Source organism: Argopecten irradians, chromosome 14, assembly GCF_041381155.1.
Source record: "Argopecten irradians isolate NY chromosome 14, Ai_NY, whole genome shotgun sequence".
Classification (NCBI taxonomy): Eukaryota; Metazoa; Mollusca; class Bivalvia; order Pectinida; family Pectinidae; genus Argopecten; species Argopecten irradians.
Window position 1 is genome coordinate 23,206,164 of NC_091147.1, and position 16,082 is coordinate 23,222,245.

The window sequence follows — 16,082 nt, forward strand, 5'->3', positions numbered from 1 at the left end:
GATCATGAAACAGTCTTTAGTTTAGAATTAGCCTATCAAAAATAATGTTACATAAGTTATGTCATATTTGATTGGCTAAATCTAAACTTGAGTCTTGTGTCATGATCCAGGAACCTGAAAGTCTAATGAATTTATAACCAATTCTAACTCATTCACTTAAGGTCATTGGTTGGGTAGTGTATTTTCATATTCCGTCATTTAGTCATTCAGAGTTATCTTCTCCTGTAACAGATATTGATTGTGTAATTTACAGTCGACCCTCATTAACTTGAATTTGTGTTACTCAAATCCCATTTGATATAAAGTACTTTACTGTTCACAACCAAATTTATACAAAGTATATAACGGCTTTTACTTGACAACTTTTAAAAGATTTCTTTGATCTTGCAAAATTGAATTTTTATTTTATTTTCAGAATTTTGATATTCAAACACCATTATTTTGATTTTCCTTTAAAACTCTAACAACTTTACAATCAACACCTGTTCATTGGGACACAGACAACTCTACAACTAAATTTAGATCTATTTATTTAGTATTTCAAAATATATTTATATAAATATTTATTGATGTATTTATTATTTACAGTTATTGTATTTATCTTAGAATATATCTAGGTATAATTTCTCCTCATAATATATGATTAACACTAAAATTTACAAAACAAATCTTTTCATAATAATGAAAATGTACTTTTTGTCTATGTCGGTTTATTTGATATTTCAGGTGATATGCCAATTTTTTCTGTATTGTGATAAAATTATTTTATTCTTTTAGCTTTCTTACTATATATTCTTTACTGAAGTATATTCCTCACATATATCTTTTCCCAGACTCTAAATTTCTGTATTTTTGCCTCATACAAAACCAGATAAACTACTTTTAGTACTTGTTTTGCATATTACAGAGTTATCTCCCTTGCTCCGTCCAAACTTCGGCTTTGCTAATCTTGAAATAAACAGAGCTAGAGTTTGCTGTGTTCGCGCATAAAGGTGCTAAATCTAAGAGCTAGATTTTGCTAAGAGTATCAGTAGGATATCGTAACTTCTGTTTTCTCTCTCGAAATTTTTCCTGATCTATATTTCACTGTCTACATTTGTTAGAAACTATAAAAACAAATCCTGAAGTCTATCTACAAATCCCCAATGATGAATGAACAATGTATCGGGTTTTATTACTATCTGGTAATCTGATCTATAAACACTGGGATTTATCTAGCTGGTCATCCTTAGTCTTTATCATTGTCTAGACACACAGATTTATCTTTCGGTTATAGATAAGTCATATTTGAGATGGTCTACAAACATTTATCATACTTATTGTGTCCATACTTTTAGGTAAATAAAAAAAATCCCCATTCACCATTTGGTCAAACTGTCTTTGATTTAATTCTGACAAATTTGGTCTCCAGCACATATGCAAAGAAAGAAAAGAAGCATTTCACTTCAGGAGATCATGCTATCCGTATATATTCTTATGCCATAGATATGACTCTTTAATAATTTTCCGATGCCAAAGATATTTATCTCTTCCTTTCATAATTTAACATCTACAGAAATTTAAAAAAAAAAACATCACTCTTTAAACAGCATGAATCCATTTTCTTCTCTTTTTCCCCCATTTTTTTCTGGCTAATTATCATCAGTTGCCAAAATGTTTAGTGAATATAAAGTCTACATCAATTCACCAAACCTTATAACCATTTGCATATTTTTACTGGTACCCAGTATTTAAAAATTGGATTTAGTTGAAATTATTTGTAAGCAAGATTATGCAGGGGATTATTTTCAGGTTTAGATTTTTTTTTATACAATATTCATTTCTCCAACATTCATAAATATCATATGCAGTGTATGACTGATTTGTTAATGATTGTGATCCTAATTCTCTTTTCTCTGTTTCCTATTCTTAATCAACATCAAAATGACTTTGGTCAACTTCTTTAATTTTAATTTTATTACACTTATTCAAAATTGATTTCATTAGAATAATTTTTTTTCTGTTTTTTAGTAAAATAATTTGAAAATTGAAGGTTTTAGACAAGGTAAAAAAAAGTCATTTTCTTGTTAAGTTTCTATCCTTTTTGCGTTTCTCTATCACAAAAGGCTAAATTTAAAATCATAATAGATGGATTGTCTATGAAGTTAATAAGTTCATTTATAGCAAAAGTTTTTATGCTAAGAGCTTTTTTGTGGAATTGTAGGGGACACCATATAACCGATATGTCTGTCCATTCTGATCTTCCAGAGTTACTTCCCTTATTTGACTCTGTCTTATATAACTAATGACAGGAAGTTACGCTTTCAGTTCTGTTGTGTAACAACATGTCCTTTGTCTCCAAATCTCTTTTGAAGGCAGGATATTTACAGTGTAGCTGGTAATTTTTTGCGGAATGATTTGGTTCTGCAGAACTTTATTGAGCTCGCAAAAAATTGAATCGATGAAAAAATAAGTAATGATTAAATCAATGTACCCAAATTACCTCCAGATCATGAAATTTGGATTAGTGAAAAATTTTATTTTTCAATTTATTTGAAATTGCGAAAGTTATCTGTGAAAGGGGTCATATGATTATTTCCAATTTAACCACTTAGTTTATCATATGAATTCGATGTTTAAGATAAAGTACAAAAAGGAAATAAATGAAAATGCAAAATAAATTAAAAGAGAAATTTCAGTGTGATTTTAACATTAGCCTTTTGTTACCTCACTAATCCTCCCCACGTGACTACTTAACCTGCCACCTAATAGACATATTAACACAGTGGAGTAGTCACGTGGGTCTGGGCCATGGTCAGTCTCTCGCTGACCACACCCAGTCCTTTTCAGCTGACCTCTCCTTGAGGTCGGTCCACTCTTGTCCTAGACGTTGGTTTTATGGTGTATTGAATTTGTGTGACAGGAAAATCTAAAGGCATGACTGCTCCTCCAGGACAACAGATGTATAAAGACAGTGGTAGGTTCTACACAGGGGCATTAACTCTTGTTCTTCTGGTTCTTATAAACTGCACAGGGGCTCAACGCTTTGTATTATAGAGTTTTACATGTACATTCTAAACACTAAGTCAACCGCCCAGGGCTGTAATGGCTGAGTGGTTTAGGTATTTCAACATATTGCCACAAGCCCACCACTTTTTAGTTGGGAGTATGAAACCCAAGTGGGACAGTTGCAAGGTAATGACTGTATGTCAGTGGTTTTTCTCCAGGGGCTCTTGCTTTCTGCCACTGCCTGAACCTGGTATGTCCAATAAAACCTAAACCTAACCAGTCCTGGAGTCAGACTATAAAGGTCATTCCTAGGGTTAGAGGTTATGTCCTCAAGGATTGGAAATCTGTCCCAGGTCATCAAAGATCAGATATTGGGGTAGATATTAGCTGTTCACATAAAAAAAAAATTGCAGTTTCCTGCTTCGAAAATTTAGCTCAACCGAAATTTTGGCAGGAATGCATTAAATTGCTTACCAAAATCTATACGGTGTTAGGTATTACTGTGGAGACGCACTGCAACTTTCACGCTTTTATTGAGCTAGTTTACTTCCGTGAATGCGCTTTCTGTGTTCTTTTTTAAAGTCTTCTCTGTATCTGACTTTACATCCATAGAAATAGTTTCCTTGATAGGATAAAAGCAATGATAAACATATAGCTGTTAGTATGTTGGTTATTTAGTGACACTAGTCTTCACTGTCATTGTTTTTTGTGTAGTTAGGCAAGGAATCCTTGGATGGTGTACAACAACCCTTCTATAGGTTCCTTATTGTAGCCACCAGCTACTACAAGCTATTGATAAATGCTACATATACCTATAGTTAGATACAGGTATGTACAATTTACAATGTACCTGTACAATATACCTGAATACAGGTATGTACAATATACCTGGATACAGGTATGTACAATATACCTAGATACAGGTATGTACATATTACCTGTACAATATACCTGGATACAGTTTTCAGAATTTTGTAGACTTTTCTACATGTACCAACATATAAATTGATTGAGTATATCATGAATCTATCAATGTAGCAAGTACCGGTATAATGTACCTAAATGTAGATACAGGTATGTACAATGTACCTTATATACAAGTATGTACAATATACCTAGATACAGGTATGTACAACATACCTAGATACAGGTATGTACAACATACCTAGATACAGGTATGTACAATGTACCTGTACAATATACTTAGATACAGGTATGTACATATTACCTGTACAATGTACCTAGATACAGGTATATACAATATACCTAGATACAGCTATGTACAATGTACCTGTAGAATATACCTAGATACAGGTATGTACAACATACCTAGATACAGGTATGTACAATGTACCTGTACAATATACTTAGATACAGGTATGTACATATTACCTGTACAAAGTACCTAGATACAGGTATGTACAATGATTCGGGAGATAGATTCATACAATTTACCAGGATAATGGTGTGTAAAATCTATCTAGAAACAGGTAAACAAGCCACATTTTTTAGTAATGAACTAAGTTAGTTAGTAACTAATATATATACCTGAGTACAGGTAACTGGTCAAGTGGCTGATATTACCTGATATTTTACTGTTCAGTGTTAATCAGCCTGTGACTATTGTAATAAATACTCTGCTATTGGGGTGAAATGTATCTGCATATGCATTAATTGTGTGTCACATATATTTTGCGATAGATATTTATGTTTGCTTATTATTAGATGTGCTAGATATAATGTGTGCATGCTTATACATTATATATGCTAGATATCATAAGTGTGTGCCTATATATAGTATCAAGGAGTAAGAGTTTGTGTACTAATTGACAGGTAACTTGTCAGAGCCCGAGAATGTGTGTGCATGCATGTGTGCAAGCTTTCACTTCAGGAGAATCCGGAGTGTATATATTCTAGTGCTAAAACAATATTAGATTATTTCAAAAGAGCTAAGAATCATTTTTGCTCTACAGATGATAAAGACGTTATCATGAAAATACGCCCCTCTTCCCCTTCAGAATTCTTCAATAACACATACTCCTCAGTATTCATATTATTGGACCTCTATTGGTTTGAGCCAATCAAAATTAAAGATTCATTATTTTGAGGCCTTTTTAACCAATGAAATGCAGCAACACACCATAATAGAAGCATTACAGGTTTAAGCCAATCAAATTTCAGCAAAATAAAATTATGGAACTATTGTACCTTTGGTTTAAGCCAATCAAAATTCAACAGTACATCATTATGCAGCTTTTCCTTGAAAGACTTTAGCCAATCAAAATTCAGCAAAACATGTGAAATCATAAGGCAACTCAAGGTTTAAGCCAATCAAACTTCAGCATTACATAATAAATCATATATATTTGGAGTCAATCTACTTCAAATCATGGCATATCCAAGTTGATTGATAACATACTTGATATCTAAACATATTTTCAGGACAGCCATTTCATGACCTCCTTTAACAGGTAAATCTCAGGACATCAAAAGTACTGGTTAGAATTTGAATAAAATTGTGACAGAAAAAATGATTGAGAGTGGTTGAGAATTGTATGTTGAATAAATCCTGTATTTCTGGTTTGAATATTCATAAATGCTTTTTTATCACATGAAAATTCAAAATTCAAAATATTCAAGTTAATTTGACTGGTTGAACTCATGAGTATTCTAATTCAACCATAGAAATTAACAATTTTGAATTAGAATTTTTAACTGGAAATCATTTAAGACTATTTCAGACCTGGTGCTCTATTTGTATCCCTAAGAGTGTCAAAAATATATGAGTACGTTTGTAAGATGTTGCTTCACTGGATTGTCTTTCCTTGGTTGTTGGCGGCGACAATAGATGTCTCTGTGCGAATATCATATACGGTGCTGAATTAACAAGATGTATACAACAAAATCGGTCTCGATCGAAAAATCTTGTTTTGAGTTTTGGAATTTGAACTGGACCAATGAAAACCATGATTACATCTAAGAGATAACAAAAGCTAACGATTAAGTTTCATTGATCAGGTTCATTCAAGCTCTAAAAAGATATTTTCTTATCCGAGGCCGTGCTGACATTACCAGGGCTTTAACTGGTAAAATATAAAGGCATTAAATAATTGCGCGATAACATGCTAAATTGGTAAATGTAACATGTAACGTGCATGATGCTTATCATAAAACAACTTAAAAATAATCCATATTATAATTGAAACATGACAACTTAAAATATTAATCATAACTTTAACAATATTGTTCTCTTAACTGAAATTTAAATTTGTGAATTCAAAAAATAAAAATTATAAAAATTTTGTAGAAATTTTTTTTCATTCTTTGCTAAATTAAAACTGCATTCATAATTATATCTAGACTGTAAATAAAATCAAACTTAAATGATCAAATGAAGCAAAAAAATTTATTAACAAAAAATAATAAAAGTATTGTAACTTTTTCTCGAGAACTATAAGTTATTTGTCACAAATCTAGAAGATTACTACGAGGAAGAGCTACAAATTGCGACACCAGCCGATCACGATTCACCATTTCCTTCATCCGCCTCTCCGGATCCAGTTTCACCGGTTTCAAAAACCAAAAAAACAAAACGAGCCAAGTCTAAAGTTCAAAGGGCAAGGCCACCACCTCGGCCCAAACCACCAAAGCCCAAAAGTGGGCCGAAACGTAGATTTTTGGGTACTACCCAATCTTTTGCGGGAAAAACAGGATTTCAAGGTATCAGTACTAAATCGTATATGGAATCAAAATGTTTGTATCAGAGTTGTATGTTTTGAGAGTCTGGACTGAATGTGTGATATTGGGTTTATATATTGTGCGAGTGAATTATAAGACCTATGAATAAGAAAATGCACAGTAAGAATATTAAAAATTTCTAAAGCAGATCTGTAATTTCATGTCATTGTTCTACAAATCATATGCACTCACATTTCACTTGTATTATTTGTGATTCTAGTAAAAAACACAGTTCATAAATCATTTCTATATCTTTACTGATATTGTGTAGTTATCCATGTATACAAAATGCTCTGTTTCTATATTTGTAATGTTATTTCAGCTGCAAAGCAAATTTTATGTTCACTTTTATTGAAATATCAATTTTTACTTAAAATTCTAGAATATGATTGTGTTTTATTGTTTCATTTTTTTCTTTTATATTTTTTTTTTTTTTTAATTTTTGCTTAAGTTTGCTTATTTTTGTTTTTATTTCCGATATCATTTTATTCTGAATACTGTTATATAGTATATACCCGAAATAAAACATGACATATGTGTCCGTTGTAGTTGCCCGCCAGATGAAGACAATAAACTACATGTTGTCCTCTCAGCGATGTTTGGAGGAAGGTTGGACGATCCGTGCCCCTAGCCCTCTATTACCGGAGGAACATGAAGACATCTTTGTTCCTGAACCACTTAACCCGGCCATGATAGCCTCAGGAAATGTAAGTGATAATAATAGTTGACATAAACAATTATTGACTTTTAAATGAAACATCTGAGGTTGACATGATGTTTTGTTCCTAATGTTTGCTGTTTGACCAAGTATTGTAGAGATTTAATTCAATCACCCCTGAAGATACATTTGATTTTTTTTGTATTCAAACGCTAGAATATGTTCATGATGTATTTTCAGGGGTTAATAAGTTATTTTGATTTTTAGATTATTATGCTATATTAAGAGTTGTATTTCTTGTAATTTTCACCATCACAAACTCTCATAAAACATACAATGTGTGAATATGGATGCTTATATATGATGGTTCAGATCCATGAAAGCAACAAAATACTACTTACATAGCTGTAAATTTAGCATGAAATATCACACGTTTTGAAAGAACCGCCACAGTCAACACCATGTTTCAAACTTTCGGGTAATAGTGGAAAAAAAGAATTGCATCACATGACCAACATTGATGATACCCGTATAGATTGGAACCTCCAGAGACATATCACATGGTCAATATCGCCAAGACCCGTACAGATCTGAATAGATCGCAACAGTTTGGATAATTCCAAGCTATTTTAAACGTGTACAGGTTAAAAATCAATATTTTAATTTAATTGTTTAAAAACTTTGCAAATACAAACTTTACAAAAGTCAGTAAACTTTGAAAGTTTAAAACTAAGAGAGGTGGAGAAAACTATGTGAAACACTAAATACTTTTTCTATGCCAAAAATACAACAAGTCACAGACCATATAACTTTAAGTTAATGACCATGTTTTCACCATGCTTTTGTTTTCAGTTGTATGACAGGCCTCTGATTGAGAAGTTCTATGAAGATGGACAGAAGTTCCTCACCATGTTCCCTGATGGAACTGGAAATGTTTTGTATCCTTGAAATTAAAAAAACTTCAGTGACATACCATTTGGTACATAACCTCTCCACAAGAGAGAATGCTTTACCTCAGTAAATATTTAGTTTTACCAAACTTTCCACATTTTTAATCCTTTTTAGGAAACATTTAAAAGCAAAAAATAAGATCTCTCTTTTAAACATAAGGAGTTATTCATTGCGCTCTTAACTTGTAATTTTATATTCTCAGAGCTGTTTTTGGTCTTTGCTTTGTCTTTATCATCAATTATCTGTAGAATTAACCGATACGTTTTAGCTTTGCCAATCAAAAATACACAAAATATGTATTGTAACTTTTCAAAAATCGTCTATGATTGGCTAAACTTACGGTCATGTTATTTGAGGTATTCTGTATTGTTTGAAATGTCCTTAACCTTGATTTAGTTATCCGTCTGGAAACCTTGCTATATCAATCTCATCTGTAACCCTCGGTCAGTACACTTACATTGTTCAGGAGGACACAGATCGACCCGTGGTCCTGTCAGTGTTTGAACCAAATGGATACGCTACATGTTATCATCCCAACAATGTTATCAGGTGAAGTATCATTGTAGAAATACATCAGTGGCTATGTAATATAGGATCTTACATCAGTGGCTATGTAATATAGGATCTTACATCAGTGGCTATGTAATATAGGATCTTACATCAGTGGCTATGTAATATAGGATCTTACATCAGTGGCTATGTAATATAGGATCTTACATCAGTGGCTATGTAATATAGGATATTACATCAGTGGCTATGTCATATAGGATCTTACATCAGTGGCTATGTCATATAGGATCTTACATCAGTGGCTATGTAATATAGGATCTTACATCAGTGGCTATGTAATATAGGATCTTACATCAGTGGCTATGTAATATAGGATCTTACATCAGTGGCTATGTAATATAGGATCTTACATCAGTGGCTATGTAATATAAGATCTTACATCAGTGGCTACGTAATATAGGATCTTACATCAGTGGCTACATAATATAGGATCTTATATCAGTGGCTATGTAATATAGGATCTTACATCAGTGGCTATGTAATATAGGATCTTACATCAGTGGTTATGTAATATAAATTTTATTAAATGATTTCAATAGTTTGTATATGCTACAAGTCTAGGCGAGTGGCATATTAAATTATTTAACGAGTATAATAAATTTCATATAAAGTGAGTGGCATATCAAATTAGTTAACGAGTTTAATAAATTTCATATAAAGTTCATATTATCTTTCTATTATTACATAGTTCTTTATGTTCTTGCCTATCTTATGTCAATCTGATAACAATAATCTATTCATGGCTTCGTTCACTAAGTAATACACCTGTTCAGGCAACAGATGCAATGAAGAGGCCATGAACTGACAATTTTTTAAATCAGATTGAATTTATGTTTCCATCGTTCACCAAGTAATTATCTTGTTCAAGCAATAGATGTAATTAACGTGCCCTGAAACAGTAATTTTAATCAAATCAATTTTTATATCTTGATCGTTCAATAAGTAATACGCCTGTTGAGGCAATGAAAGTAACAAACTTGCCATGAATGAGTGGTTTTAATCAAATTGATTTTATGTCTAGATCTCTTAGGTTATGTATGGAGCTTTATGTCTCGATCTTCTAGATTATGTATGGAGCTTTATGTCTCGAAACTCTAGGTTATGTATGGAGCTTTATGTCTCGATCCCCTAGGTTATGTATGAAGCTTTATGTCTCAATCCCCTAGGTTATGTATGGAGCTTTATGTCTCGATCCCCTAGGTTATGTATGGAGCTTTATGTCTCGGTCCCCTAGGTTATGTATGGAGCTTTATGTCTCAATCCCCTAGGTTATGTATGGAGCTTTATGTCTCGATCCCCTAGGTTATGTATGAAGCTTTATGTCTCATTCCCCTAGGTTATGTATGGAGCTTTATGTCTCGATCCTCTAGTTTATGTATGGAGCTATATGTCTCAATCCCCTAGGTTATGTATGGAGCTATATGTCTCAATCCCCTAGGTTATGTATGGAGCTTTATGTCTCGATCCCTTAGGTTATGTATGGAGCTTTATGTCTCAATCCCCTAGGTTATGTATGGAGCTTTATGTCTCGATCCCCTAGGTTATGTATGGAGCTTTATATGTCTCAATCCCCTAGGTTATGTATGGAGCTTTATGTCTCAATCCTCTAGTTTATGTATGGAGCTATATGTCTCGATCCTCTAGTTTATGTATGGAGCTTTATGTCTCGATCCCCTAGGTTATGTATGGAGCTTTATGTCTCAATCCCCTAGGTTATGTATGGAGCTATATGTCTCGATCCCCTAGTTTATGTATTGAGCTTTATGTCTCGATCCTCTAGGTTATGTATGGAGCCTACAGGAGGAATAGAACTTGATCCCCTAGGGAACCGGAAACGCAAATGGAACTGGAAGGATCAGGAGACACATGTCCATGCCCCTCCGTTCCAGCCGATCCATTTTGGTCTTAACAGATACATTGGCGTGAGGGTGATGAGCCAAGACAGGATAGCCCTCACGCTGAGTGCCAAGCAGCGGAGCTGTCGCTTCAATGTGGGCGCAAAACTTAAGGTAGGCTGTAGATTAGGAACATTTTGTCTCTTTGATTTTTCGCTCATTTAGCTTGTACGTGTATCTGCAAATGTATCCACATACAAACTTATAATCAACAAGTTAAAGTACCTACAACTAAGTGAAAAGGTAAATAAACAAAATTGATATTGTTACTGTTTTTGTATTACAGTTGGTGAATCCTGACAGTATTCCAGCCAAAGAACTTGATGACACTCTGATATTTTTAGATGATAAGAAGAACCGTGTCGAGTAAGTATATATAAAAAAAATTATGGATTTATGGTTATTTCTTAAATATGTTTTTATAGAGTCAAAATTCTTTTAATTAATTGCTTGTTTATGGACATTATATGAACATATTTACTGAATATTAATATGATTTATGATGAACGGAATGTTGTACTTTCAAATGAGATGACATAAATAGAACCTTATACTTTTGAAATATGGTTATTATGAGCAGAGTCTGATACATTACAAACCAGTATAAAAACAATTGATGACATTTTCCAAAACTCAACAAAGCTTCTAATAGCCAGAAATAAAGATAACGATGGTCATTTAAAGCTTCTTTAAGAGGTTTGTGCTATTGTGATTATTAAGATCCAAAGATCCAAATTGATTGTTACTACATTATGTATATTGAAATGTGAAGAGATTTCATACATGTTGTTTTATTGAAGGACTCTACTGGATCGTGTATCTACTCTCCTTAAGTTCCCCAAATCTCCAAAACTGGAAAAGATCTTGCCACCCTTAAGTCTAACATCTCGAGTATCAAAGACAGAAAAGATGAAAAAAGAAAGAGCGCAACAGATCGCAGCTATGGAGGCTAAGAAAAACAAACAACCCGGTGTTGTAACGGTTAATTAACAGTAATGATTGTATTGTGATAAAACTCATCCGATGTGTCGATCGTAGACTCTCCTAGATGTCTGAAGACTTTAGAGACACCCTGGTCTAACTGTCAGTGACAGTAACTCCTCGTGTGAAAAATAAACGCTGCCTTGCTTGAATACATTCCAGCTCTTACTGCAGTCTTTATTTCTTGTGTTATTTTAATTCAAATTCTGACATAGATTTTGCCTTTTCAAGCTATTACATATCAAGCTATATGTGTTTCATTAAGGTGAAATTAGAAAGGTTAAATTTGGTCAATATTGAATTTTTTAGTAGCCTAAATCAATAATTAAAATCTAATAAACCAACAATTAGGCATTTTGGTATGGTTTATATAACAGTGCAATGATGTTCAGCTGAATTTTCAACGGTTACATGCAAATGTATTCATTTTATTTGCCTTGTACCCAGTGTCCTCCCTGAAGGATTTGTTCCAGCTGGTCCTAAGGACCGGCTGACCGTAAAAGTTATTGGTCCTGGCTGAAAGTTACTGGTCCTACACTCCTTACAAAATTAAAATGCATCCTTGTAGTTTATAGTAAAGTAATAGTTTTACTAACAAATATATCCATATTCTGTTTTAATATTGTGCACTCTCAACAAAGTTGACTGAAAACCAGAATACAAGATATATTACGAAAATTTGTTTTGTACAGTTTGATCTTCAGCCTTTCTACAATTCTACAGTCTTTTTTGTTTTGTATATCCTCTAACTGGACCAAAAGTTGTCGGTCAAAGGACCAGCTACGCGACAAAAAATGTCTGCCATACTATAACGTTGCCGGTCACGAGCAGACAGACAGGCGTGAATTTCGAACGCTGCTTGTACCTACACCGTCAATGAAGGGAATAGTGGACGCTGTCTTAAATCTTTTACTATTTTTCTATTTTCAAATATATTTTATATTTTAACTTAAAAGCTCCGTCCAATTTTGTGTGTTATATACCAATTGTGTGATACTTATCTGTGATACTTAGGAAATCCTAAGGAGTTTTAAGAAAAAAATAAAATGACAGCCAAACTATTAAGAATCACTGCTGGAATTACACAAGGTGAAGTACTACTGATATAGTTTTTCTATATAAACTGCTGAGATATTCCCCTTAGGAGTATATTTATACTGCTGATGAAATAAAGTATTATAATTTATATTGTTTACAGTTATTGATTTTTATACATGAAACTGCTTAGAAGATGGCATTAGTATTACTGATCATGGAGAAATTGCTGTGTATTTTTTCCTTAATAATAAATGTGTCAAATTTTTACTAGATTCTAAAAAATAAAATAAAAAAAATTCACAAAGCATTATATACTTTTCTCCACCATGTAATTATTGATGGATAATCCTGTCGAAAATTGATCATTTTTATAGTTGAGAAGTTTTTAAGATATCACTCGACTTATATACCGTGTTGTATTGATTATATTTAAATCCTTGTACATGTATGTTGTGTTCTTATCATGCTTATGTACCTAACTAATATTCAGTGCTTTGTTAAATGAAATTAACGCAGGTGTGTCAATTAAGAATGATATATCTAATAAATGTAAATGTACATATAATTTCAGGTATATCACTTTTTTTACAACTTTCTTGAAAATATTATAACATTTTTTACAATATTCTTGAAAATATTATCATTACATATTTTGATATAGAGTATTAAATTTGATCAATGTTGGTAATAGACATATTTATTATGTTCTTTAAATATCCAGGATGAAATAATATCACTGCAATCAGGGATTCTTTTCTAAATTCTGTATTTGCATATTATAGAGTTATCTGCCCATTTGTGTAGGTGACGATTGTGATGTTGTTAAATTTTGAGTAAAATTGAGGTGGGTTTTTTTCACGGAAAACATCTCGGTACACTCGAAAACACATGGATTAACAATCAAAATCTACCCAAAGTTAACATTCAATCAATGCAACGATATTTCAATAATAATAAAACTTCATTTGTGCATTACTTGGGAGGTAACTATATTTTTCTTCAATCATGGATCTGTTGATATTATCGTTTATAAACATGTTTATCGTTTACATATATGTGTAGTAAACTATTGATAGTAACTCGTCATCTTTTTGATCTGCCTTAAATCCACGTCTGATGTCAATGTTATTTAATGCACAATATGTTATGCTAGCAAAGCTATGACTGATTTACCTGATGTTTAGTCTATATAGGCATCAATATATATATGTACCTATTGACCACCTCATGTCATTTGATTATAGCGACATACATATGTATTTCAATGCTTAAACAAAAGATTCAGCTTTGTGTCTTGTAGTATCAGGTATACGCATGTTTGTGTGTTTATTTATTTATTCTTCAAATAATACTATTTGTAGATATCAGATACTAGCATTATCATATGTATCTAGGTCACACCAGCTGCCTATCAAACACTATATGTGTCACCTGATTTACATCTACAATGTAGGTGTATCTTTACCTGATGTTCAAAACAACATCCATTAACAGCAGTTACTAGTTAAATGCCAATGTCTCTATTGTCGCATTACGATTACATGAGATTTTTGCGCCATTCTCAGATTTTATCTTCATAGATTTTGGATGAAAAAAAATGGCAAATCAGAAAGTCGAATTTAGTATGAAAACAAACAAACATTGATTATTACAGTTATAAATGATGGTAGTGAAATACTTGTTTGGATACCTTCTTGTCTACAATCATTGTAAAGGGAGATAACTCATTACAAGACACATATTTGATTGTCATGAAAATTATGAAGGGAATACCATATGCATGTACATATATGAACTGTCCAATTTTGCAATGATAACTTAAACACAGGGCCCTATTTTTACACACATTCAACCCAAAATACCAATGTAATGTATACAATTTTCTAAGGGAGATAACTGTAAGGGAGATAACTCTTGCACAAACTGATATTAATTTATTTTCCTCTGTTTGCCTTGTTATTGATGCAGGCCATTGCTGTGAGTAAAATATGAACTTTTTTATAATAGGTCAAAGTGCTACTCACCATATTTATATACAGTGGAGGCCAAAATAACTTTTGATTGAATTTTACTTTTTATTTTTTTGTGCTGAAATAAAAAATATTCTGCTTCAGCTTTTTTGACAGATATAGATAAAAGTGTGAAAATCACAGTTATAATAAGCATTAATAATTGTTCTTCCTATATTTAGAATATGGAATCATGATGCAATTCTCTTGTGATTTTTTCTGCTTTTAAACACCAATGTGCCACTTTTGAAGGGAATTTATCCCTTCATGCTTATGTAACTTAAGTTTCTCTTAGAACACATACTTTTGTTATACATGTGCACAATATAAGGAATTTGATGAAAAAGCATTGTATTGATTTACCAAGAGTTTCATTTTATTGATAAGTTTTTTGGTTGTCATGTGACTCATGGTCATGTGACAAAATCCTCATTTGATGGACGGAAGTCATGTGACTTATGTGGTCATACTAACTCGGTATTATTATTGGGCTACAAGTCCATAATCAACAAAACTGGTGTTGTTATTACTTAATAAATGTGAAAATATATATCAGGTTTTTTTTGTTCTTTTTTCCCTGAGTACCGAATTCTTTCAATCCATTATTTCACCCATGACACATTTTACTGTACGTACATGAATTACTGTAACTGTTAATAGAATGTTCGGCAAGGGAACTCACCCTCCATGTCATCTTCATTCATTAATTTATTCATCCTTCATTCCCTCTGTTCAAGACCACAAAGGTTATACTGCTTTTCCCCATTGATTTTAAGACCTAGAATTTGGCGCTTAACATACTTGGATGAAAGCATGTGCAGGGGCCCACAACTTAACCACTGGGGTTAACTTTGCTAAGGTAGTTACTAGCTGTTAAAGCTCTGTCAGAGTTATAGTACTAAAAGATCTGTCAGAGTTATAGTACTAAAAGATCTCAGAGTTATAGTACTGAAAGATCTGTCAGAGTTATAATACTTAAACATCTGTCAGAGTTATAATACTAAAACATCTGTCAGACTAATAGTACTAAAAGATCTGTCAGAGTTATAATACTATAAATCTATCAGTGTTATAATACTTAAAAATCTGTCAGAGATAGAGTACTAAAACATCTGTCAGAGTTATAATACTTAAAGATCTGTCAGAGTTATAACACAAAGATCTGTCAGAGTTATAATATTAAAACATCTGTCAGAGTTATAATACTAAAAGATATATCAGAGTTATAATACTGAAAGATCTGTCAGAGTTATA

The 16,082-nt window shown here is 32.4% G+C and overlaps 1 protein-coding gene across 8 annotated transcripts in view; it reads left to right on the forward strand.

The window, feature by feature from the left end:
* Positions 1–15,378, forward strand: part of LOC138307768 (glutamate-rich protein 6-like) — a 36,522-nt gene extending 21,144 nt beyond the window's left edge. For 4 of the 8 annotated variants that reach the window (XM_069248640.1, XM_069248643.1, XM_069248642.1 and 1 more), the window contains 8 exons: positions 2,903–2,956; positions 6,466–6,708; positions 7,276–7,433; positions 8,237–8,322; positions 8,732–8,884; positions 10,686–10,914; positions 11,087–11,166; positions 11,601–15,378. In XM_069248640.1, coding sequence (XP_069104741.1) covers positions 2,903–2,956; positions 6,466–6,708; positions 7,276–7,433; positions 8,237–8,322; positions 8,732–8,884; positions 10,686–10,914; positions 11,087–11,166; positions 11,601–11,790 — 1,193 coding nt within the window. In that variant the 3' untranslated portion in view covers positions 11,791–15,378. The remainder of the gene's footprint in view (positions 1–2,902; positions 2,957–6,465; positions 6,709–7,275; positions 7,434–8,236; positions 8,323–8,731; positions 8,885–10,685; positions 10,915–11,086; positions 11,167–11,600) is intronic. The other 4 variants (XM_069248647.1, XM_069248645.1, XM_069248641.1 and 1 more) reach the window with 3 other exon arrangements.
* Positions 15,379–16,082: the final 704 nt, after the last annotated feature.